This window comes from Macrotis lagotis, chromosome 1 (assembly GCF_037893015.1).
Source record: "Macrotis lagotis isolate mMagLag1 chromosome 1, bilby.v1.9.chrom.fasta, whole genome shotgun sequence".
In the NCBI taxonomy this organism is placed as follows: Eukaryota; Metazoa; Chordata; class Mammalia; order Peramelemorphia; family Peramelidae; genus Macrotis; species Macrotis lagotis.
The window spans coordinates 776,783,506-776,811,140 of record NC_133658.1 but is presented as its reverse complement, the minus strand read 5'-3'; the positions used below and the strand labels follow the sequence as shown (position 1 = coordinate 776,811,140).

Genomic DNA, 27,635 nt, shown 5'->3' with positions numbered 1-27,635 from the left:
CAGTTTTGGGGGATCCTGGGATAGTGGTCTTAGGAATAGACGAACCCTGACTCAGCTCAAGGACAGGTACCTGTTGGAGAGTTTTACTCCAATAGTCCTTGATGCTGGTCGTGGAGTGTTCCTCTCCTTTAGACAAAGGATCCCAGTAACTCAGGGGAGGCAAAGACCAGGAACAGATCGGATCTGATTAGCCAAAGAGGAAGCTGACTCATTAAAATGCTGAGCATTCTAGGGGGCCTGCTGGTGGGTGAGAGACCCCCACTGTGAGCCTAGTAGAGAGACTAGGATAATTTGTTGAGTCACAGACGAGGAGGTGGCCAGTGATGGACCTCATGCTAAATTATGGGGAAGGAACAATCTAAAGTAAAAGTTGCAACAAAAGATCAGGAAATACCCAAAGACAGCCAGCTGCAAGATTTGGATCAATTACCAAAATATTGAGGCAAGGATAAGAAAAAGATGATTAAGTATTGTTGCTTTATATGGGGGATAAAAATTTCAGTGCTGGAGTAATTTGGTCCAAATATGGCTCCAGCATGGATTGGGTGTATCAGAGGTTGAATACCTGGGGAGAGCTCATGCATATTATGAATATGTTATTCTAGAATGGGACCCTCACCACCCCCAAGTATTAGGAGTGGGAGGGGTGCCCCCTGGGGAAGACAAATTTCCTATCTGGGATCCCCAATGGGACAACAAGAACCCAGTGCATCAAGCCCATATGCAGGATTTAAGGGAATTAATAATAATTGGAATTAAGAATGCAGTCCCAAAGGCCCAAAATTTAAAGAAAGCCTTTGAGATTAAGCAAACTAAAGATGAGTCCCCATCAGCATTTTTAGAGAGACTAAAGGCAGGGATCCAGAAATATTCAGGGATGGATCCTTATAGTCCAGAAGGGGAAAATACGCTGAAAATTCATTTTGTAACCAATGTCTGGTCAGACATAGCTAGGAAGTTACAGAAGACAGACTTATGGAATAAAGAGCCCCTTGGAACCCTCTAGAAGGAAGCTATGAAAGTTTTTATTAGAAGGGATAATGAACATCAGAAATGGACTCTCGCTTATTAAAATATGAAACAATTCTCTTAGAAAGGGATGATTTGATACTAACTCAGGATCATAACCAGAGTCCAGCCGAGTTTCTGTCTGTTTCCTCCGAGGATTCTCAGCAATTAGAACACAGTTGTTTGGAAGTTGTGAATTTTCAGACTAAAGTGAGAGAGAACTTACAGGAATCACCCATTCCAGGTGGGGAAGATTGGTCTGCAGATGGATCCTTGAGAATGGTGGAAGGAAAAAGGATGAATGGATATGCTATAATAGATGGGAACAAAAATACAGTTGTTCAAGCTGGAGACCTTCCAAAAGGATGGTCTGCTCAGACTTGTGAACTGTATGCACTCAACCAGGCATTAAAAGGATTGGAAAACAAAGGAGGGACTATGTATACTGATTCCAAATACGCTTGGGGAGTGGTGCACATATTTGGGAAAATATGGGAGGAGAGAGAAATGGTAAATAGTAAAGGGAAAGATTTGGTCTAGAATGCACTAATAAGAGAAGTATTAAATAATTTACTTAAGGCCCCTGTTATTGCAGTAGTATATGTCAAAGGACATCAATTAGGGAACTCATTTGAAGCTGGGGTAACCACTTTGCTGATGAGATGCCTCAGAGAGCTGGGGAAGGAAAGCTTGAAGGACCAAAAGGTATGCTACTACTAACACCAAAGATTCCTTTATGCACCTCTCCACCATCCTTTACCAATAAGAAAAAGCAGAAAATGTTGGACCTGGGGCTAAGGAGTCCAATGAGGGGCGTTGGCATTTGCCCGATGGATGGGAAGTGCTGAACAAAGCAAGTATGGGGCAAGTCTTGCAAACTTTACAGCAAGGCAGTCATCGGGGAGTCCAGAATCTGTGTGATGTGGCCTTAGCTAAGTATGTATCTCCTGGTCTCCATACAATAGCAATAGGCAATTGGTAGATGGGTGTCTCATTTGTCGAAGGACAAATAGGGCTGCCCAGCATGGAACGCTGGCAGGGGGATGACCTCTGGAAATTCAACCCTTTCAGAGCATACAGATGGATTTTACTGAGCTGCTTCCTGTTGGCCACCTCAAATACTTTTTGGTCATAGTAGACAATTTGAACTCTTGAGTAGAGGCCTTCCCTCTTTCAAGGGCAACTGCCCCCATGGTCAGCAAAATTCTGCTAGAACAAGTAATTCCCCAGTATGGTATGGTGGACAGGATTGATTCAAATCAAGGGACACAACTTAACCTCCAAGGTTCTCCAGTCCCTGGCTTAAGCCTTAGAAATTTCCTGGGAACCACATACTCACTGGCATCTTCCCTCCTCTAGCAAGGTGGAAAGAATGAATCAGGAAATTAAGAGACAGTTAACAAAGTTGTCTCTTGAGACACAATTACCTTGGACCAAATGCCTATCCCTTGCATTGTTAAGGATCAAGGCAAAGCCTAGATGGGACATCGGGTTATTTCCTTATGAGATGTTATATGGCCATCCATTTCTCGGCCCAATTGAACAGTGGGATCCTAGTTTAGATAATAAGGATAAGTTTGTCAGAGAATATATAAAGGCACTGGCCCAACATTTGAAAGACATTCAACTAAAAGGACTTAGGAATTGCAGTCCACAAATTTGAGCCAGGGGATTGGGTGTTGATCCAGACGTGGAAGGAGGAAAAGTTGACTCCGAATTGGGAAGGACCATTCCAGATTCTCCTGACCTCAGACACTGCCATGCAGACCCAGGAGCGAGGCTGGACCCACCATACCAGAGTAAAAAAAATTGTGAATAGACCAAAAGAATGGACTGTGGACTCTGAACGCATGAATGAATTGAAACTGCATTTTAATCGAGAATAGGACTAATGGATTCTCCAACACCTCTCCCAGGAGGTGGAGGATTCTTGGTATTCTCCCCTTTGTTATAATTTTGTTATCACTCCTTTGCTTCCTAGCTGATATAATTGTATATAACATAAGGGATTTCCACGTGGGACCCATTCCTGGGTTCAATTACAGGGTTGGCCCCCTTCGCTTCTAGGCTCTGGTTAAGACTACAATCCTGCAGAAATATGCCTTAGATATCATGTTCTGAGAGTGTCCCTCTTAAATTTGAGTCTATTGTTATATCAGGCCTCAGTATTAGTCACCTTCCTTGAAGAGGAAAACACTTTTCAGAACTTAATTCAAACCATTGCTAATACTTTCAATGTAACTAACTGTTGGATTTGTGTGTGTGTGGGGGGGGGGGGCTCAAGGATTGAGCACTTGGCCATGGGTGTTGGTTCCAATTGAACCTGTTTGATTATTGAATAAGAAGTCCTTAGTACATAGTGGAACTGGATTTTGGAATGAGAAGGAAGAATACCACTGGCCACTGGCAGAATCTGTCACAGGGAGATATTGTCTTTTTTTTTGGAGGGGGGGAAGATATTGTCTTAACTAAACTGGGAAGGGACTTGACTAAGGACAAAGTAATTGCAGGTGTACTTTCTCTGCTAAGGCTGACAATATACAATTAGTGCCAAATTGTGGAAAGTATCAAGGCCACTGGGATAAGACCCATGTACAGTGTAATGATGGCACCTGGGTTAGATGTCATACTGGCAAAATGGATGAGAATCATTGCTAATATATATTCAGTGGAGTGGGAAAGTGTAAAGGTGACCTATCCATAGCAGAATGTAAAAAAGTATAATGAGAACAATGGTCCCTTGATTACTCAGCTCCAAAGTTGGAGATGGGTAAACGACAATGGATGGGAAGAGTTCTTTATTACTTTTTGGAATGCTCGAAATAGAGGTGGAGAACCTTGCATTGAAAGATGTAGCTGGGAGGAAGGGCCACAATTGTGGAAATGCCAGTACAAAATGATGAGCAGATGAGGTGTGACGGAGGCCCTCTAGGGGATCAGGATACACTGTATTACCCTGTAACAGAATATCATCAGAACAGGATTTTCCAGAAAAAGAATCTGGCTGTAAAAGGGCATTATTGGGTATGTGGGCAAACAGCCTATACAAACCCCCGACAAAATTGGACAGGGATTAATTAGACCTAAGTTCTTTTTCCTCCCAAATCAAATAGGAAGTTCTTTAGGTGTTCAATTATATGATGACATAGGAAACCAGAAACGGAGTATAGATACTTCTCTAATGAAACTGGAGATGCTAATGGTTGAGGGAATTCCTGGGCCCCACAAAGGATAATTAAGGAGTGTGGCCCTGCTATGTGGGCACAAGATGGGAGTTGGGGATACAGGACACCAATCTATATGTTAAATATAATCATTAGACTTCAGGCTGTAGTGGAAATTATGACTAATCAAAGAGCAAAGGCACTGGACTTATTGGCAGATGAGACCACCTGTACTAGGGAAGCTGTACTACAATACAGATTAGTGTTAGATTATCTGTTGTCTGAGGAAGGGGGTGTTTGTGGAAACCTGAATTTGTCCATTTGTTGTATGAAAATTGATGACAATGGAAAAATTGGTGGATATCACACAGAATTTAAAAAAATAGCCCATGTCCCTGTCCAGACTTGAAACGTTCCCTTTAATATTTCATGGTGGGCTTGGTTGGGAGGGAGTTGGTGGCATCAGTTAGTGTGGTACAGAATTCTAGTATTAGGTGTCTTGATAATCCTCCCTGCCTGTATACCATGCATGATACAGTTGGATACTAGTACATTTCATAAAATCCTCCCTCAAATACTTTTGGCTGAAGACTAAGCCTGAATGCTGATGTTAAGGAGAGAAGGTTGGACTCCTGTGAGCCCAGATAGTGGAGATGAAGAAATTGAACAATTTGAGGAGTTATTACAAAAATTCAAGCAGAACAGGGGATAGAATGGGTGAAAAGTCAGCAGAAAATATAATAAATAAGAGGAGGGATTGTGAGGGGCAAAGTGCTGACTTTTCAGAAACATAGTGCTAAATTAGTCTAAGCCATAGGCCTCAGTTTCTATTTATCAATAATCAGGTGAGTATGAGAACCCAGATCTCCAGCTAGAAAAATTATGTCACCCTAACCATATAAGATGTAAACAAAGACAGACCCTCCTGGGAAAGCTTAGGTACACTCCCCTTCTCTTAGGACCATCAAGTTTGACCAGCTGTTGTAAGGGTCAGCAGAAAAGGGGGGGGGGGGGAATGGGTTGTGGTTTTTGTGGGATTTTTTAATCCTGCTTCAGCTTCTGTATTTCGGCTTTTCCTGCTCTCTCTCTCTCTCTCTCTCTCTCTCTCTCTGCTCTGCTTCTTGCAAGAACCGAATTAAATTTTAACTCTTTGCTGCCACTTTGAGAGGACTCTGAGTAGTTATTTTGGGTTCAGGTCTCAATAGCCCAAACAATGGTTTAGTGGATGTAGAACCAGTATTGGAGCTGGGAAGACTTGGGTTCTAGTCCCACCTTTGCTATGTTGGCTGTTTGATTTTGGGCAAGTAAAGTCTTACTTTTCCAAACAATTCTCTCAATACTCAATACTCTTAAAGTTACGGTGAAGACTTAAAAATTTATAGAGGCAACAACTCATCTCCAGTGGAAAAACTATAAAAAAGACATGGATCAAAAATGTATTAACTTGAAGGTGTCCCAAGTAATGAACCCCCTCTTTAACATAAAGATCTGCTCTGAGTATCCTTCCTGGGTCCTTCTAAAACCAGGAATTCTAACTAGGATTGGCCCTACCACACACCTATCTCCTACCTCTGGGCCAAGGTTTTGATCTCCTGTGTCTATGTTATCAGAGTACACTTAAAAAGGGTTAACTTTTAATCTTATGCAAAGATCAGTCAAGTTCTTCAAGCATCTGGAGTTTTCTTTGAAATGCAAAACCCCTTTATCAAGCATTATAAATCAAGTGTTGTAATTAGATAGGGTCAGTCCTTATAACTCTAATATTAGAGGATCAGTTCTTTTGATGGTGCCATCTTCTGACCTCCAGACCCACAACTATTTGTCTGAGATCATTTCTTCTCTCTTTCTGCCTCCTCTTTCCCTCCTTAAAGGAGGGAATGTTGGATGCCTCTTGGTTGGAGTATCTTCCAACTCTCAGCCCACTGTGCTAGTACAGGGACCAATAAAAAGCCAACTTGCCTGGGAGAGAGAGAGCCCCTTCCTTTTCCTTCCTTCCTTCCTTCCTTCCTTCCTTCCTTCCTTCCTTCCTTCCTTTTCTTCCTTCCTTTCCTCCCCCTCCCTCCTCTTCCCTTCTTCTGTCTGTCTCTGCAAAGTTCATTTTCTTTTATTTTTCCTTCCTTCCTTCCTTCCTTCCTTCCTTCCTTCCTTCCTTCCTTCCTTCCTTCCTTCCTTCCTTCCTTCCTTCCTTCCTTCCTTCCTTGTTTTTGCAGGGTTAAGTGGCTTGCTCAAGGCCACAGAGCTAGGTAATTATGAAGTGTCTGAGGCCAGATTTGAACTCAGGTACTCCTGACTCCAGGGAGATACTCTATCCACCTTAGCCACCCCAAGACACCCTTTCTTAAAAAATTCATTCTCAGACCAGTGCCAAACCCCGTACTATGTTGGTGCCAACCCCAACAATATTAAACACAATTCTTGGTGATTACTTGAAAATATGCTCCAGCTTATTGAAAGATATGCAAATTAAAACAACATTGAGGCATAACTGACAAAAGCAAATTGTAAAAATATTCAACAGTAACACAACACTTTGCTTGCAGGATTATATAGAGTCAAACTCTCTTCTGGTTGGCATAATTAAAAACAAGCAGTTCGTTACAAAAATTGCCATGCTCTTTTATGCCAGTAATTTTACTTTTAGGAAAATACCCATTTTATAGGCTCATCCAGAAGGAAAAAAGAGCTTCCTCTTCAAATATTTTTACAGCATCATTATTTGTTTAATGAAAACAAAACAAACTAAAGGTCCAACAAAACTGATTCAGGAAATAAAATATGATACACTGATTTAACTGGATTTCTAACAATTGAGAGAGATGTGTGAAGAATTTAAAGAAATATGAAGGGGAATTTTATTAAATAATGCTAGGTGAAAAAAGGCAGAAGAACAGAGTACATATTAGCTATGGCCATAGAACAAGAAAAGTAAATAGAGTGGATAAAAAAAATTTAGATGAAAATTTACAGCAAAAGAAAAATTACATTTAATGCATTTACTTATTTAAATGTGTAAATTGCAAAGCAGTTTTAATTGGCTGTTGTAATAGTTATTAAAAATTATTTTTAAAGGGTAACTGTACTTTTTAGAAGTCTTATTTTAAAATATAAACAAATTTTCAAGGAGTAACAACTGAGTAACAAGGAAGCTGGGAACTAGGTGGCATAGTGGATAGAGAACCTAGCCTAGAGTCAGAAATACTTTTCTTTGAGAGTTCAAATCTGGCATCAGACACTTACTATGTGACCCTGGGCAAGTCACTTAACCTTGTTTGCCTCAGTTCCTCAATCAGTAAAATGAGCTAGAGAAGGAAATGGAAAAATAATTCCAGTATCTCGGCCAAGAAAACTCTAAATGGAGTCATGAAGAATTGGACATGATTGACCAATAACAATCAACAAGATAATTTCTTTCCAGAATGGAGGGATGGGTAGCCTGAAATTGAGAGATTAGAGGGGACAACTGGGTAGATAAGCAGTATGAAACTTCTGGTTCTTTGAGAATAAAATCTCAGCAAGGAAAAAAAAAAGGGGGGGAGGGCTCAGAGACAAGGTAAAGAGACTTTAATGCAAAGGTCTGTTTAGGGATGGCCCTAATAAAAATTCTTAGTTTGGAAAGAGAAATTAAGTTACTTTCACCCTTTTCTATACCAGGTTAAAAAATTTAAATCCCTTTATTCACAGAACTTCTTTTTTTTAACCCTTAAATAATTTATTTTAGTTTTCTGGACTTTCTCCTATTTAGTGAGTTCGTAGTGGATGTATTATTTCTCAGAAATTTTCTGTCACATTTCTTATATCACTTTGTTTAAATACTATTCTACTGTATATGGTTAAAGAGATTTATTTGGTTTCCATGTATTTTTCCTCTACCTAGTGACTAAGACTGAGGTCTCAGATTTTACTTTGTGGGATTGTCCCAAAATGTATTAACTTACATTTGTCTTCATTAAAATTAATCTTCTCTTAACAGGAATGGTATTTCAATTAATTAAGGTCATTATAAATTTTGTTTGTTTCCCAAGTTATTAGTCATTCAAGTCTGAAATTGTCTGCAAACTTGATGAAGAAAATCTTGATTCCTTCATATAGGCCATCTCTAATGATGCTGAACATAACAAGGTTTAGAACAAATTCCTGAAGGACATGTCACTATGAAACATGGCTCTTTTATTGATAATTAACCTTTGTGCATGGTTTGCAAGCCATTATAGTCACAAAGGTTGTAATATGGCCAAAATGTCATATGAAATGTAATAAAAAACCAGAATGAAATCAAGAAGATACTTTATAGCTGTGACTTCCCCTTGCAATATGGTCTCATACTATAAAAATGGAAATAAAATTTATTTGGCACAAAGTCATGGAGCTAAACTTTTAGTATTTTGCACTTTTTAAGGTGACTGAAAAATTTATCTGTGTTACCTTCTTCTCAGGTGATGCAAGCTAAATAATACTACCTTTTTTTTTTTACAGGAAGTATTCCAAATGTATTTTTTAAATTAAAAGTTATCAAAGATGATTAGCTTGGTTTGAATTATAGCTGCAGAATTAGGCTTTTTAAATACCAAACAATGTTAATATAATCAAAACTTTGAATGATAGTTTCATGCAGGAATAGCTCTGTAAATGTGAGATTAGAAGATAAAAGATACTCTTTTCCTTTGGGTTTTTAATGTGACAAAAATAATTATTATAATTAAAAATTCTGTGAAAGTTTTTTTTCTATTGATGAGATACTCCTTTTGTATCTAGTTTTAGAAAATATGAAAGATAGCATAATATGATGGCCAGAGGTCTTGTAATCAGGTGCTATCCCTGACAAAGACTGGCTAAATGATCATAGACTAGTCATTCATTATCTCTGTTCTCCAGACAGTTCATTAAGACTGTGCTTTCATAGTGACAATGTTCTTTTTTCTGAGTTCCCAGCCACTTATAAAAGCATAGATTTGGAGCAAAAATGGAGATGTTTTTGAAATTAGGTCTAATGACATATGAAACTTTTAGTTACTTTGCATGTCCTTTTAACTTAATTTTTCCAGTTTGACATAATAATTAGATATGATGGTATTAGTTTATATAAATCTGTTTAAGACCTCTCAACAAATATTTTCTATATTACATTTTCAAAATTCTGTTCATTAATTATTAGAGTCTTCAAAGGAAAGGGAAATATAAATCATAATTTTATAACATTTAGTGCTAAAAGAAACTTGGGAGATAATAAAATCACCTCATTTTACAGAAGAATTTAGACCCAGAGGAGTTAAGTGTCTTGCTCAGAAATTGTACAAAAACCCTATCAGAATTAGTATAAAACAAAAGCATCTTATGAATTCCAAATCCAGGGCTCTTCTCTACTCTCTTTGCTAAACATTTTCATTTTAAAAGCTATGCAAGCTTTAGAAAATGACATTAGATTTGAGTCTTTCCACAATAAACATATTCTTATAAAACTTTTAAATAACTAAAAATAAAATTTCAACAATCAGTTAAATGCTCTTCTCAAATGTATCAAACTGATAAACTTAAAAACAAATAAACTAACAAAAAAAACCCAAATACTCATATGACTTAACAAAGAGAGAGTTCTTAAAAAACATGTACCTGTGGAATCCAGGACATATAACAAGGGAGGACCAAAGACACACTGGGAGAGTCATGCTGATTTTCAGAGAGTCGATTTCCATCAAAACTGCATCCTTCCAATAGTAAGCCACTGATCTGTATTAAATAATGTATAAAATATTCAAATCAAAGTCATACTTAAATTACAATACATCTTAATAAGGACAAAGTCAATAATTCCTATCATAAGCGAGAATCCAAAGAATGGGAAACTAAAATTTCTAAAGTAATGTGTGAGAAAAGTGCTAATTTACAGTACAATATTAGTTTTCATGGCAAATTTTCTTTCTTTTTTTTTAAATTTTATTTTTTATTCTCATTTTGTACAAATGTTTTTTTTACATTAATAAAATATTCTTGTTTAAGAGTAAATGAAGTACCCCCTTCCCCCCATGAATATAGACTTGCTTGAGCGATATAGGGGAGAGAAAAAAAATTAAAATAAAAAAATAGTAATAATTGTAGGTATGGCCAGGTGGCTCAATGGACGGAGCATCAGCCCTGGAGCCATGACCACCCAAGCCCACATCCAGCCCCGTAGACCTAACAATCTCCCAGCCGTGTGACATGCAAGCCACCCGATCCCCATTGCCCTGCAAAAAACCAAAAAGAAGAAAAAAAAGACCCAAAATAAAATAAAATACTAATAATACTAGGGGTGGCTGGGTAGCAGACAGAGCATTGGCTCTTGAGCCAGGAGCACCCGGGTCCAAATCCGGCCTCAGACACCCTAAGATCACCCTGCTATGCGGCTCCAGGCAGGCCACCCAGCCCCATTTGCCCTGCACCCTCCCCCAAATAATAATAATAATGAAAAATGTGCTTCAGTCTTTGTTCCAACACCAACAACTCTGTCATGGGTGGATCACATTCTTTATGGTAAGTCCGTCGCAAAAGTTACTTCCATATTTTTTCCAATGTTGCCATTGCTGATCGAAACTCCCTCCTTTCTTATTTCTCCACTACCATGTACTATATTTTCTCTCTCCTTTCACTCTGACTCTGCTGTAGGGTCGCTGAGTGATGCAGCAGACAGATCCCTGGTCCTGGGGCCAAGAAGCCCTGAGCCCCCATACCACTCCTTAGGCCCAGAATCCACCAGGCCCTATGGTCCTGGACAGGCCATCCAATCCCAGCCCCTTGCAAGAAGTAAAAAAGAAAAATGTGTTATATCTGACCACTCTCCACCCATGGTCCATCCTCTCCTCCTTTATTGACATCCCCCTGCCCCCCCTTCTTACTGCAGATGTCTATACCCCATTGAGTATATATGCTGTTTCCTCTCCTAGCCATCTCTGATGAGAGCAAAGGTTCCCTCATTCCCCCTTGCCTCCCCCCTTCCATATCATTGCAATAGCTCATTGTAATAAAGAAAAATCTTATTATATGAATTATCTTGGCCTATTCCCCCTCTCCTTTTCTTTTTCCCATTACATTTCCCTTTTTTTCTATTGACTATTTTTACACCATATTTTATCTTCGAATTCAGCTTTCTATTGTGCTTCAACTATAAAAGCTCCCTCTACCTGCTCTATTAGCTGAGAAGGTTCATATGAGTATTATCAGTGTCATTTTTCTATGCAGGAATACATGCAGTTCATCATCATTATGTCCCTCATATTTCCCCCCCTCTCCTCCAATCTCCATGCTTCACCTGAGTCCTGTATCTGAAGATCGAATCTTCTGTTCAGCTCTGGCCATTCCAAAAGGAACATTTGAAATTCCCTTGGTTCATTGAAAGTCCATCTTTTTCCCTGGAAGAGGACATTCAGCCTTGCTGGGTAGTTCATTCTTGGCTGCATTCTAAGCCCTTTTGCCTTCCAGTATATTATATTCCAAGCCCTACGAGCTTCCAATGTAGTTGCTGCTAAGTCCTGTGTGATCTTGATTGCAGCTCCACGATATTTGAACTGTGTCCTTCTGGCTGCTTGTAATATTTTCTCTTTGACTTGGGAGTTCTGGAACTTGGCTATAATATTCCTAGGGGTTCGTTTTTTGGGCTCTCTTTCTTGGGGGGATCTGTGAATTCTCTCCATTTCTATTTTTGCCCTCTGCTTCTAGGATATCAGGGCAATTTTCCTGTAGTAATTCTTTGAAAATGGTGTGAAGTCTCTTTTCCTGATCATGACTTTCAGGTATTTCAATAATTTTTAAATTATCTTTCCTGTTTTCCCTATTAGTTGTTTTTTCAATGAGATATTTCACATTTTCTTCTAATTTTTCATTTTTTTGGTTTTGAAGTATTGATTCCTGATTTCTGGTAAATTCATCAATCTCCCTGAATTCTATTCTTTGTTTGAAGGATTTGTTCTCCTCAGAGAGTTTTCTTATCTCTTTTTCCATCTGGCCAATTTTGCTTTTCAAAGCATTCTTCTCCTCAATAACTTTTTGAACTGTTTTATCCATTTGAACTAAGCTGGTTTTTAGCATGCTATTTTCTTCAGCATTTTTTTGTATTTCCTTGACTAAGCTGCTGACTTCATTTTCATGTTTTTCTTGCATCTCTCTCATTTCTTTTCCCAGTTTTTCTTCTAACTCCCTCATTTGATTTTCAAAGTCTTTTTTGAGCTCTGTCATAGCCTGATCCCAGTTTCTGTTTTTCTGGGAGTCTTTAGATGCAGGAGCTTGTGTTTCCTCATCTTCAGACTGAGTAAATTGATCCTTCTTGGGATCATAGATAATGTATCTCAATGGTGTTCCTCTTTTTTGCTTGCTCATTTTCCCAGCCTAAGCTTGTTTTGGGGATGCTTCCTGAGCTTTTGGGACACTCCCACAAGGGTCTCAGTGTGTGAGGCTCTGACCTCCCTCCTGGTCTGTGAATGACCATATGCGCTCCTGTCTGCCACGGGGCTGAGTTGGGGGGGGGGGGCTGTTGTTCTGTGGGGGGGCCTAGACTGCGATCAGGACCTGAATGTGGTCAGAGCCCCAGAGTCCTGTTCCAGGGGCAGAGGACAGAGCTCTGCAGTCTCTTCACTCCCCTCCCTCAGCTCAATGGGCTCATGCCCTGGGGGCTCCTGCTTCCCAGCTCCACCTGCTTCTGTTTCTGGATCTGGGCTGTGGAAAGACCAAGCTGCTCCCTGTGTGCCCCGAGGGCTGGGCTCCACCTGCTCGCTCTGGCAGAGGTCCCCCGCTGTTCCCCCACTTTGTGTCCGGTGCTCCCTGGGGTGCAGCTCAGGAGACTCCCCAGCTGCTGTGAGCCAAGCAGTGGCTCCCAGTGCCCTGGGGCTGCCTCCTGGAGGCTTAAGTTCTTTAGCTCTGGCTGCCCGCCCCTCCAACCCCGGAGAGCAGAGCCTTTCTGCTCTTTTCCAGGTTACCTTGAGTAGGAGAACTGCCTCACTGTGTCCCTTTGTAGGTTGTGTCTCTTGAAAGTTTAGTTAGAGTCCTTAGTTTAGAAGTTTTATCAGAGGGCGCCTAAGACTGGATCCTTTCTTGTCACCATCTTGGCTCTGCCTCCCCACCCCCCCTGTAAATTTTCTTTAAAGTCAATTTTCATCTTTAGAAAATGCTTCAGGAAGTAGCTATGCATCAGTAGTGATGTGGCTATAAGTGACATGGCACTAAATTGATGAGAACATACTGATCTTAGCAAAATATATATTTATGAGTGCTATCAATAAGGGAAAAAACAAATGAAAACTTTGGAATAAACATCTTTCTCTTCAGACACTGGTATTACCTTAAAGCAACATAAGTTTATTAAATACATTAAAAATAAAATGCTATTTAGTCAAGTATTGTATTATTTGAATTATTCAAATATATGCTGCAAATTTCTACTGGATTAGAATATTTACATATTTTATCTGATTATAATTTCAAACAGTACAAATTTTACTATATGTTATCACTCTATGGAATTCCTTAGCTGTACTAATTGGCATGTGGATATAGAAGTAAAAACAAAATAACAGATATATATAGTTCTGATAAGAAAGTTACAGCTATAGTTGCTGGAAAGGTGTTACCTCCAAAATCCTTGGCATTATTGAAAGGTTCTATCAATTAAAGACTAAAAATTCTGCTTTGGTTTTTTTTTTTTACTACACAAGGTTACTCAGGACCTCTATATGACTGCAGCTAAAACCTCCAATACATGCTGTCCTTTTAGAACAGGAGATCCTCCAGAATGGGCACTAATTTCCTTTACATGTGGATCTCTTCTGCTCTGCACATAACGTACTTCATGCTTTTTCTTTGCTTCATTCAATTTCATCCTAGCCATTCTTGACCCCTTAACTGCCATTCTACCCAAAATTTAGCTCAAATGTACATTATTTGGATATACTGATTTATGGACATGTTGCCTTCCTTTATGATCAATCAATAAACATTAATTGTATATTGTGGATCAGGGACTGTGATTAAAAAGAGAAGATAGAAGGTAAGCTCCTTGAGGGCAGGGAAATAATTTTTTGTTTTTTAGGTTTTTGCAAGGCAAATGGGGTTAAGTGGCTTGCCCAAGGCCACACAGCTAGGTAATTATTAAGTGTATGAGACCTGATTTGAACCCAGGCACTCCTGACTCCAGGGCCAGTGCTTTATCCACTATTCCACCTACCTGCCCAAGGAAAATAAATTTTATCTTTATTTCCACAGCACTGTAAAACAGCGATTAGAACATAATAAACACTTAACAAATTCTTGCTGATTGATCGATGATGCCTTCCCTGATAGCAGTGGTTTGCCATTTCCTTCTCAGTGGATTGAGGCAAACAGAAGTTAAGTGACTTGTGCAAGGTCAGACAGTAAGTATTTGAAGCAAGGTTTGAACTCAAATCTTCCTGACTCCAGACTCAGCACTCAGCACAGCTTGCCCCACCCCACTCAAATCCAATTTATGTGCTTATCATAACATTACCTCCCTGATGTCATAGTCTCATTTGAAAATGAAGGACAAATATTACTTTTACATAAAATCATATAATTTTGGAGTTAAAATGTTGGAAGCTGAAAGAATAAATACCATTTCTAAATGCACCTATCTTAGATCAGGGAACAGTTTGGAGACAGGGAGACTAGCTATTAAACAATGGTGTTTAATAGACTTCATATAGGTGTCAGGAGGTTGTGAAGGGCTCTCAAGCTGACCAAACATTTAACACAATTCACTTCTGAAAGTATGACCTAATGAACCAGTAAGCCTAAATCTAAATAGACACAATCAATTCAATCTTTACTTTTTATTAACTCTCTGGTCAATTTCAAATATCATTTCCTGCTTCCTAACTGCATTTTATTGAATGTCTTTCTCTACTCTATCTTTTATGAATAGGATAATGATACTTCTTAGTTATGTACTTGCCTTTAAACTCTCATTTTTTTCTGTCTCTGTGCGCTTGTTTCTATCTCATTCTACCCCTTGTTTTTATCTACTCAAAAGTTTCATAAAATTCAAAGTGCATTGAGAGTTACTAATTTTAGTTTTCATCTGATAGGTTTATTCACCATTAAGATCCCAATTCTTGCTTCAGCATGATGTATTCACTCATTGTTTATATTCATTCAGCAAATACTAAAACCATTCTTCTCAAAGAGCCAGGCTAGATGCTGGCTACTGCAACAACTTTACTAATCTTATATTACTGAACTTAAAAATAAAGTTGAAGTAAATATTTTTATAAATTCTAAATATTTTTTTCCTTAAGAGTACTGAGTTATTCTTTTCCACTTATGTCATAGTAAGAAGGTAGCTCTTTAGGGTGGCACATCAACTAGAAATACATGTGGATATGATTCTGGAATAATGTAGAACTTGTCTCAATCACTATACTAAGTCTTCAGACATAATTTAATAGTAGTGGGATAGGATCAGTAATCATCTGGGTTGTCCCCATCCTTTCATAAAGATTAAGTTAATTGTTTCCTTAAAAGTTGAGCACTCCCAATAGACAAGTGGTCGAAGTATGTAACTGCTCTTAAAAGAACTGAAGACTATTAACAAGTACATCAAAGAATACTTCAAATCACTAATGAGAAATAAAAATCAAAACAAGTCTGAAGATTCACAACATGCCAGCAAAATGGAAATGAAAACAAAAAAGTGGGAATAGTCAGTTTTGGAGGGGTTATGGAAAAAAAGGCATACTAATACTTTGTTGGTAGACTTGTAAATTAGTATAACTATCCTGGAAAGCAAATGGGAATTATATAAAATGTAGCTAACGTGTTTATACACGTTGTCCCACGTTATTCCTTTTTATTAGGCTTTTGCAAGGCAATAGGGTTAAGTGACTTGACCAAGGTCACACAGCTAGGCAATTACTAAGTGTCTGAGGCTGGATTTGAACTCAGGTCCTCCTGACTCCAGGGCCCATGCTCAATTTACTGAGCCACCTAGTTGCCCCTTGTCCCAGGGATTTAGCTTCTAGGCATATGTCCCTCAAGAAAGTCACTACCAAAAGGAAAAACTGTATATACTAAAATATTTTTGGAATCATTTCTTCTTTTTTTTCATGTGATTGAAAAGAACTAGAAAATAAGCAAATGCTCACTGTCAGGGGAATATCAAAACAAATTGCAGTAAATGATTTAAGAGAATATTTAAGTAGTACAAGGAATGTTAAACACTAAGGATGGAGAGAAGCATGGAAAACCTACATGAAGCAAAATGAAATTAGCAGAACCAGGAAAACATGTGTATGTGTATGTGTATATGTATATGTATACGTACATGTACATGTATATGTATAAATGTGGTTTCTGTTTTTTTGATGTTTTTATCAGTTATGCTGCATTTTTGTTTCTTTTTAAAACAAGTCTTTGTTATAAGGGATGGTTCCTGAAAAGGGGGAGTTATACAGAAGAAAATCTAGGAAAGGTAAAAAACAAAGCATATTAATAATACAATAATGGAAATAATGGGGTTGAGAGACTTGCCCAAGGTCATACAACTAGTATCAAAAGTCTGAGGCCAGATTTGAATTCAGGTCCTCTGGACTCCTGTGCCACCGAACTGCTCCAATAACCTACTTTTTAAAGACAAGGAAGCTCTCAGAGACCCATCAAGCTATATTGCAATTGATGTAGCTTAGTGATTTTGGATTGTGTTGATGTGGCTTCTTGATCACCTAAAAACATAAAAAAAGTGTTGTAATGTTTTAGCTTAATGAAACTAGAGGGACTGAGATTCAAGAAGGCATAGTGATCCATTATGAGGAATAAAGAATAGAAAATTAACCCTAAGAAAATCCAGGATCTTGCTCACTCAGTCAAGTTTTGGGGGAATTTAGTGGATGAGGGAGAACAAAATAAGCAACTGATATTTGTCATCCCACAATCTAAAAAGGAAGCACAGAGGATTATTGGATTTTCCATGTTCTGTGGGATCCATACCTGCATATCCTGATGGCTGGCCTGCACTTCTACCTTTTGAGCACAGGCTAGAATAGGCTACAGTTCTGTTAAACCTAAAATCATCCAAAGAACTTATGACTTCCAGTTCAAGATGTGTAGGGAGCAGTGGGTCATGTATGTCTGGAACTCAGGACAGAGATTGGGGCTAGATATTTGAAACTGGGAATCTTCTGCATAGCTGATCATTTGAATTCATTAAAGAGATACTATAGAGCATAAAAAGAGAAGTTTCAAGATGGAGCCTTGTGGGACATCTGTGCCTAATGAGTGTGATATGGATAAAAAATGACAAAAAATACCTCAAAAGAATTGGTTGAACATAAGAAATGAGAGAAAATCTGGAAGGAAATCTAGAGCGAAGAGTATTAGAGTTTGATCAATGGTGTCAAATGACAACAAAGAGATAAAGAAGGAGCTGGATTGAGAAAAGGTCTTTAGATATGGCAATTGGGTGGTAAATACTCTGGTAACTAGAGGGCCATTTCAATTGAATGTTAAGTCAGAAGTCATACTGTTGAAAAGAAAGCAGGCCATTATTGGATGTCCCTAATCTTGAGAATGCAATAAGGATAGTATAGGCAATACTGGAAAAGGAGAAGCACAAAGAAGAGGAATAAGAGGGGGAAGATGGAAAGTAAAGGGAAAGAAAGCAAAGGAGTAATAAAGAGAAGCAAAACCAAACCATGTTAACTCCTCTATCCACCTCCAGAATGAGTGAAAAAATGTGGAAGAGAACTAAGGTGGGGAAATTCTGGACTTTGCTAACTATCCTTTGGAAGGACAGAGTCCTAGATTTCAATGATTTGGATCCATTTAAACTAGTGATGAGGAGCTGAAGCATCACAGGAACATCTTAACCATTAGTATTCTTTATCATCAAAGTTATCTGTATTGAAGTGGCTAAGAAATCACTGTCACCTTTCATGCCTGCCTTGATATCAGGATTGATACCAAGACTTGTTTTGCAATACTACCTCTGCAATCTTCTCCAGTGCATCAGTCAGAATTTATTCTTCTTTGGATCGCTATTTGAAAATAATAGCAAATTTCTGACCCTCTAAAAACTTTTGCAGAGGAACTACTCCCTTATTTCACAAAGCTTAAAGACCCTCCCCAGAATACAGAAATTCAATAATATTACAAAGTAAATAAGAGAACTTCTTTCTTCCAGAAAAATGTTCATTTACTATAATTATGTAGTCATTTTCTTCATGTGTTTAAATTATTCCTATCCTAGTGAATCCAGAGGTATTGGGCTAAAATGGGCCTTCTAGACTCTCTTAGAAAGAACAAGATATTCACTAACAGATTTATAATTTTAACTTGCATAGGTAATCAGTTGGGAATTAAAGAATGGTGGCAGTGACATACTACATGAAAAGACCAAGTATAAAATAATGTTCTATGAAGAATATTTTGATAGTGACATGATACGTGAAAAGACAAAATATAAAATAATGTTCTAAGAATATTTTGGTAAAGGACAGCAAACCTAAAACCTGATAATTTCCCTATCCACCTTAGAAATAATGAAAAAATATGGAAGAGAACTAAGATGAGAAATTCCAGGCTTTACCACTATCCTTTGAAAAAACAAAGTTCCAGATTTCAAGGATTTGGTCCATGTAAGCTAATGATAAGGAGCAAGAGCATCACAGGAATAGGATAGTCATAGCATACCACATACAGACTGCATTTTGTTTAAAAATCCTAGACTCTGTGTGTCAAACATATTCTATATATATATATATATTAGGATTTGCAAGGAAATGGGGTTAAGTGGCTTGCCCAAGGCCACACAGCTAGGTAATTATTAAGTGTCTGAGGTTGTATTTGAACTCAGGTACTCCTGACTCCATGGCAGGTGCTCTATCCACTGTGCTACCTAGCCACCCCAATATATTTTTAATAAATAAGTAAACAATAAAGTATAAAACTAGATCTCTATTCTTAAAGACAAGTTCTACTATTCAAATTTATTGATCTCATTAGTGTGAGGTCACTGCTAATCCTATCCAATTTTTTCCTAGTCCACACACTGATTAAGTGGTGGTCCTACTCAAAATGCTGACGGATCATCTTCACCTTATCCTGTCATTTTGATATCACTGGAGCACTCAGGGTCTTCATTAGCTATCACTCATTCTTGTCTTATGATAAAATCATCATTTTTGACAACATCCTTTATACCAATTCTGTATAACTAATCCAGTACATTGTAGCTTAATTGAAATGTGAAAAATTAGGAAGACAAGAATTCTTTTTTAGTGAAGCACAGATGAAAAAGCACTGGTGAGCAGTCACAGGAGCTGACTTCAATTCTCAGTCCTGCTACTTGAAGCAAGTCACTTTAAACTCCCTAGGCATTAATTTTACCTAAAAATGAGAGGATTGGACTAAAAGACCAGCTCTAAATTTAAGATACACTGCTTGAAAGTGGAATTGCCAAAGCAACAAGTTATGTTTTTACACTTCAGAAAAGAAAGTGCAAGTCACTTTAACACAGTAAAAGACAACTGATAATTAGCATAGTAGTCTGCTATATAAACAAGAAAACTTGTTCTGCATATGGGAATATACTATCTATGCACTAAGTATCTTCATTTTACTTTTTTATTGGGTTAAATTTATTCATTCATAATTTCAATACGAAGGATTAAGAAGCAAATTATTAAGTAATAAAAACCCTTAGCAACTTTTTTAGCACTGTATTATGGAAAATGTATAATTCATGTACTATAAATGGGAGAAAAAAATTGGAACAAATGTGATTTCATTACTATCTTCTGGAAATGACAGCATGGATTTTGATTTACACAGCATCAAAGCATAGTGGATGTTATTTAAATTTTAATTGGGAAATAAAGCACCCTCCAAGAGCAGATACACTTAGAAAAGCTGTCAGATATTCAAATAAATTAATTTCATCTCTCAAATTCAAAAATCCAACTTTAAAATGACAAATATGACACATTTAATAATTTATTATCAGAGCTTGTATAAAGGTGCTACATTTTTCTTACATTATGTTCATTTTAAGGTGAAGTATTTCAGTAATTCAAGAATTTGTCATTTCATCACTGTGGATATATAACTAATACATATATATATATATATATGTATATATATATATACGTGTATACACACACACACACACACACACACTCACACACACACACACACATATATGAGAATTGGATCTGAGTGAGGGAGTGCTGTACTAAGTCACTAGCCTCACTTTCTCCTCCAGAGCCATTTGGGTCCCGTGGTCAGATATGAAACAGCATGACTGGAGATGGCTCTGAATGAGGGCTTGCCCAAGGCCACACAATTTGGAAATGTCTGAAGCTGGATTTTTACTCCCATCCCACCGCCTCCAAGGCCAGTGCTCTAAGTAGCATAGTGGACAGAGTACTGGCTTTGGAGTACAAAGGATGGGAGTTTGAATCCAGGCTCCGACACCTGCCACACTGGATTCAGATGACTCTGTAGAAGAATGTGAGGCTGGTGCTCACTTAGCACAGCACCCCCTCACTCAAATCCAATATATGTGCTTATTATGGCATCACCTCCCTAATGTCATGGTCTTCTTTGAGAGTGAAGGACAAAACATCAGATTTGTTATCCATAAGGATCTTTTATGACATTTACTGAAGTTCCTGACCAAAGATATGGAATATAATTATACTAAGCTGCGTGTCCAAAACTGTAACTTCCATTTACAGTCAAAATAAACTGTGCTTTTGAGTGAAATATATACTTAATTAGACTATAAGGATACTTCACAGAATTACAGCATCTCAGAGGTCAGCTAATACAGCTTCTGCTTAACAACTGATATTCTCTAAAGAGATTAGTAATAGTAAGCCTTTGTCTGAATATCACTAAGGTGGTAAACATGGAACTTCTTTCTTTTCTGATAGTTCTTGGCACCTTAAACCCTTTTTATACCCCTGACCCTTAAGGCCAAAAAAAAAAAAGGACAGGAGCTTGAATTCTTTTATATGCCCATAAAAAATAACAAAGTCACATCAAAGTGGATTCAGGAATTTCTATGAAAAGGATGGTTTTTGGTCAGTGACTATGTCTTTAACACAAAATTCAATTATATTAGGTGTTCTAAAAGTCCTTTTCTAAAATTTTATAATGACTAAATAGTTAATATTTTATATTTAGAGAATGAATATATCATTTAAAATATGCTATGTTGATAGTTAAAAAGATTGAATTTCATTTTATAATATAGAAAAATACTTCAATAAACTATGACTGGCTCAATATACTTTAAGTGACTTAATCATGAATCAGTTTGATTTTGATGATTATTTCTGACTCTGAAATCTGTTAGTAAGAGCAACAGTAGCCTTCTTATTCACTAAAATTGGTCCCAAATCATCCATCCATTTCACATCTTGACACGTTGACTTCTACTAACTCAATATCAGTATTTTTGTTTCATTCTTAGCTTGAAATGAATATGAGAAATGTCGAAGCAAGACTCTGGAAAGAACTGTTTCAGTACTAGTTTGCATATTTATTAGTTTTACAACCCTGGTTAAGTCACATAACATCACTGATTCTTGACTTCCTTAATCCATAAAATGGTGATTCCATCTCATATTTGCATTTTATAAAATCTAAACATTAAATAAATGTGAGTTGTAGCTATATTTGGATATTGATTGTCAAAAGTGGTCTAACTATCTTGAAGACAGAATATATTAGTATAAGAAGGATGGATGGGGGAGGCTGGGTGGCGTAGTAGATAAAGCACCGGCCCTGGAGTCAGAAGTACCTGGGTTCAAATCCAGTCTCAGACACTTAATTATTACCTAGCTGTGTGGCCTTGGGCAAGCCACTTAACCCCATTTGCCTTGCAAAAAAAAAAAAAAAAAAGGATGGATGAAGAGGCACAGAAAGGAGGACTAGCTGTTGTCTCAGTACATAGCTTATTTGCGGTTAATATCAACAGTTATAGCAAAATGTTGGTTTAAATGAATAGTTTGGGACTCATTGACACGTTGCTTGCTTAACTCAGGTTTTAATTCAGAAATTTTAGGTAACAGCAATAATGTTTTGTTTTAGGAAAGGGTTTCTTGGCAGAAACAACCACAGAAAGGTAGAATGTAGAACTAGAAAAAAATCTGATGATTCGGGAGTGTATTTTCCTTGTCTAGAGGAAATCATAACAAAAAAAGAAAAAAATATTTGTCATAGGATGGCAAGGGAATGATATAGGAAAACCAAATTCCAAGAGAGAAGTGAGTAAGTGCTTGCCTGTGAGAGGTGGGGAATATAAAAATTCTGAAGACTGAGAACTCCACCATCAAAAAAGGCAACCCTAATCCTTGTGAGCTATCTGCAAGATAAACACTCAAAGAAATTAATCTGAGCGGCTAGCTATATCAAGTTGGAACAGCATGAAAATGGAATGTTAAATTAGAAAGAATGCTAAATGGTAATTTCAACTAGTCTATAATAATAATATCTTATATTTATCTGGTGCTTTATAGTTTACACACAATTTCATATATATGTGTGTATACATATGTATGCATACATACCCACATCTAACTCATGAGATTTAGTATGGTAAACTAAGAAGAAAAAACAGATTGATGTAAAAAAAAATCTGAGTTGGCTCTTGGTTTTGCCATTTGTTAGTTGTTTGACTGTGGACCAGTTTTAATCTGAGCCTTAGGTTTTTCATCTGCAAAATAGAGATAACTTATGCTACTTACTTCACTTGATTGCTATGAGAAAATGCTTTTTAAGTAGTCAAGTACTATATAAAATGGATCATGATATTATTTGATTCTCACAAACCTTCTGAACTTGACAAGGATGAGTATAATTATCCCCAGTTTACAGTTGAAGAAACAATGGCTCAGAAAGATTGTGAAACATCTGTGCTCCCACAGCTAGAAAATAAAGGTTGAAAAACAAATAGCATGGACTCATAGCACCTATAAGATACATTTGTGTTTGAGTGCACGTTTTTCCAACTGGTGTTTTCCTAAACTGAAGTAAAACCTAATCATTAAAAGGTCTTTCTGAACTGTAGGCAATTTTATTTATGAATCCATAAACTACTATCATTAAGCTCACCTTTCTTCATCTTGTCCCCTAAAATATATGAAACTGTTATATCCTTTGCTAAAATCCAGCTATATTATGTCTATATATTGCTTTACCCAATAGTCTAGTACTTTTTATTAAAAAAACAAGATGAAAGTAAAAGGATATGACTTGGTCTTAGTGAAACTATGTTGTGGATATTATATTTTAGGAAGCAGTCAGATAACCTAATACCAGAGGTATTGGATATACTAAGGTATTTGAGCAGGATGATGAAGAGGACAAAAGTCATGACATACAAGGTTCAACTGAATGAATTCAGAGATATTTGGCATAGAGAAGACAAGAAAGGAAATGATTGCTGTCATCATATATCTGAAGGAAGCTGGTAGAAAACCCTACCTACAGTTTTTCTTGCCTTGGAAGGCAGACTTGGGAATAATAAAGCAAAAGGTGCAAAAAAAAATAAGAGAGGCTTAACTTAAGGAGAAAGACAAAACAATTTTCTAAAATTTATACCCCAAAACAGAATGGGTTACATTTGAAGACTATGGATTATTGTATTACTATGTTTTCTTATAATTCATTTATTTTAGTTTCCTTTTCATATTTAGATATAATAATATTTGGAGCATATGCATTTAATGTTGATTTCAGTTATTGTTTATGGTTTATTTAGCATAATATAATTTAATGGATGTTCATTTTTGCTTTGCTGATAGTGCAAATCATGTTTTTGAGAATTTACCTAAAACAGTAAATTCTGTTCTGAGCTTCTCATTTTTATTCCATATATGCTTCCTTTTTTAGATGTATTGCTTTGTTAGTTAAGAGGCTGCAAGGTTTTATTGTTTAATATACCCATATTTAAAGATAGGTTTATATTTTCCTCCATTTTGTCTCTAATATTTCTTTTTTGGTATGAATTAAGATTTTCTTTTTTGTTCCCCTTTCTCTCTGAATTCTGTACTCTGTTCCTATTATTAGCTTTGCTTATTCCACATTTAAGTAACCTTCTTTCTTCAGGCATTCTTCCCCTTACCTCAACTCTTACTTCTTATGCTTGTTAATGATGTTGGAAGTATTGTACTTCAGAAGAAATCTTCCCGAGGTCTGGTTTTACTCCTTATTGAACATTTTCTTTTCTATTTCCCTTGTAACTCCTCTCAGAATCCATGCCCTTCTGCTGTTCTGAATGCCAACTGTCCTTAGGATCTCTAATTTCCAAGTTCCTGAGTCTGGTATTATAATAATAGCTCAAAGAAAATGTTCTTGCTAGGACTTTTTTGGTAACATTTATTGCAATATGTTTTTATTTTTATTATTTATTATTTTTTGCTTATCAAGGTCTTCTTAGAGGTATAAGATCCTTAAGTTATCTTTACAATCTTGTCTTCAAGATCAATTTTTGTTTGAATAGAAATCAAGTATCTTTTAATTTTATTGAATTGTTCTTCCTGATTATCCTTCACTATATTATATTGCATTTCCTATCTGTTTTCTCTCTTATTTTTTTGCAGTCACTTGCCATCATTGATTAAAATTCTTCTGTTCTTCATACCATAAATTTCTGCAATTTGTTCATTTTTAACTTCTGTCAAGATTCTAATTTCTTTTTTAAATCAATGCAAAACCTTTTACTATTATGCTTTCTTGAGATTTCACAGAATGCATGTTTTTGTACTCTTTCCTTCTAATTTTGGTATCATCTATGTTGATTTGGCTCTCTATGGGTTTTCTCCCCTTCCCTCTGAAATTCTCAGTGATTCTAGTTTTTGGCTGGACAGTGAGGTGGCACAATGTATAGAGCATTGGGCTGGGAGTCAGGAAGACTCATTTCCTGGAGTTCAAATTTGGCCTAGCTGTGTGACCCTAGAAAAGTCATTTAATCCTGTGTACTTAAGTCCCTCATTTGTAAAATGGGCTGGAGAAGGAAATGGCAAACCACTTTAGATCTTTCTAAAGAAACTCTCAAATGGGGTCACATGACTGAAATGGTCCAACAATGAAAGTCTTTAGTCATATTGTGGAGATAAGCAGACCTGGACAGCTCAGTGAATTTGCCCATTTGTTACAGGGGACGCATTAGAGAGAAGTGAGGACACCATCTTGGGGTCTTATAGGATCAGTAATATGAGATGCATTGATAATATATTATCTCATACAAGAATGTTCACTATATGTACACTCATCTCAATTTTTTTAAGATAGCAATTCATCATTTTTTATTAGATATAATTTTTGAAGTATGAATTAAGTAAAAATTTCCAATGATCTTTTCTTTTTCTCTTTTTCAGATTTCAGTACTCAATATCCAAATGGGATTGAGAATTAAATGAGATATCTGTAAAATCCTTTACATCATTAGATGCTTACTAGATGTTATTCTCTTTCTGGTCCCTTCCCTTATTTTGTCTAATCTAGATTTAAGTATTTGCCTTTCTTTGATTGTGCTTCCTGTGATACTGTTGCATGACTTCAAGTAGTGTGTAGCATTAACAGAGTCATGTAAAGCCCTTACCCACAACTCATGAGATCTATTTTCAATTTTATTTGCATGTAGCAGTGGTACAGAATGAAAGCATTCTTCTCTTCAGTCAATTCCACGTCCACTCATGGAGATCAGTGGCATTTGCATGAAGCATTTCTAATTGGTGGGACACTGATATAACTGATTAGTTCAGATGTATTTGCCTATCTCTGGTACTAGAATATAAAGGAATACTTAATTGTTTCCTTGCTCACTGTTTCAAAAAGATCATCATGATGATTATAGATAGGGCCAATCTTTAATAGTTGTATCACACTGGCCAGGCTGCTAATCCGAGCAGTTCACTGACAGAGGCAATTGGTCAGCAGTTCATGGTTCTTGCCGGTTTCAATGGCTACTATAAGGGATCTCAGGGCACAAAGGCTCCCGGCTCTCCATCACCTGGCTGTCACTGCCCTCCCCTCCCTCACTAAATATGTGCCAAGTTGAGCTTTTAGCAGGTCAGTATCAGCAACAGTAGCTGGTAATAGTAGGGGTCTTTATAAGGTACTAAAAGAATATATGGAGAATAGGAAACGTGACAGAAGATTGTTGTGGGAGTTTGAGTTTGAGCAGAGTGATGAATTCACAAGACAGTGACCCCAGAGTTATGAGGGACATAAAATTTATTTATGCTTGAGCAAAGGTGTACAGCAAGCAGGCTGGTTCTTTAGGAAATTAGCAGAGAAGATGAGATAAAGTAGGATTTATAAAAGGAAAATAGGATCCAGTTTATAGTCTAAGAAAGACAAGATTCTGTGCAAAGATTATTAGCATAATATTGTAAAGAATACCATTATCACAACATCTATGTATATTCTTCATTTACCCTCCTTCAAGGGATAGATGGTTCTGATCCATATCTGGGGCATGATATAATTTATGAAAATGTTTACTGGACAAAAGAGCACATGATATGGTGAAATTTCCGACCAGTTACAAAGTTTGTGAGACAGTTGTCTTGATACCAAGCAGCACAAAATAACAAGTTTTTCAGAGATGTAAGAAAAACATAGCATAGTGTTGTTTGTAGACAAAGTCAGCAGAGAAAAGTACAAGTTAACTATTTGCTGGCTGCTCACCAATTCTATGGTGAACCCTGAGTGAGCTGTCAAGTCACACCTTCTTTTAAAACCTGTAAAAGGAGAGGCATTTATACTGGAGAAGACTGGCAAATTGACTTGACTTACAACCACTTCACAGAGGCTTTAAAGCTACTATTGGTCTTCGTAGACATTTTCACTAATAGACTGAAACTTTCCCCTGCAGGATTGAAAAAGCCCAAGAAGTTGCTAAGGTTCTGTTAAGAGAAATTATACCCTGTTTTTGACCTACCCTCATTTTGGAGCATTGGCTGGAAAGTGAGCATAAACTCTGACTCCAGAAACATTGAGTTCATGGTAAGTCTTCACCTGTACTTTTGAGGAAACTGGTAGAGGTGGGATTCCACAGTATGAGGTCTACTATTGTGACAACCTATGCTGTAAGAGATTCTACTAATTAAGGCTATAACATCAGGGGACAATCTTCCTCCAAGTCTAAAGAGTCCCCTTTGGTCTGTCTCTTATGAAACTGAAAAGAACTCAGTCTTTATGATTACTCAAATTTGCTTTGCATGAACTCAACAATATATATTTTAGGGTCCTTCATATATCAAACCCACTGGTATTTGTATGATAAGATCTAAAGCCTAGACTGCCATAGGGTTTTTCAGCATTGTAAAAATGTCTTGAGTTCTTATAATTGTTATAGCACCCTGTGTCTTGAATGGCCAATTCAATCCTTCTTTCTATTGCTTTTTTTTTAAACTGATTTATTATTTTACAGAAAGGAAATAGGAAAATCCAATTTGCCCTGACAATGAGTTTCTAAGT

General features: G+C 37.1%; 1 protein-coding gene across 1 annotated transcript in view; it reads right to left on the bottom strand.

Annotated features, from left to right (window-relative positions):
* Positions 1–27,635, bottom strand: part of LOC141508186 (cytoplasmic dynein 2 heavy chain 1-like) — a 203,033-nt gene that overhangs the window by 32,530 nt on the left and 142,868 nt on the right. Inside the window, exon 18 of the mRNA XM_074216569.1 lies at positions 9,780–9,896. Coding sequence (XP_074072670.1) covers positions 9,780–9,896 — 117 coding nt within the window. The remainder of the gene's footprint in view (positions 1–9,779; positions 9,897–27,635) is intronic.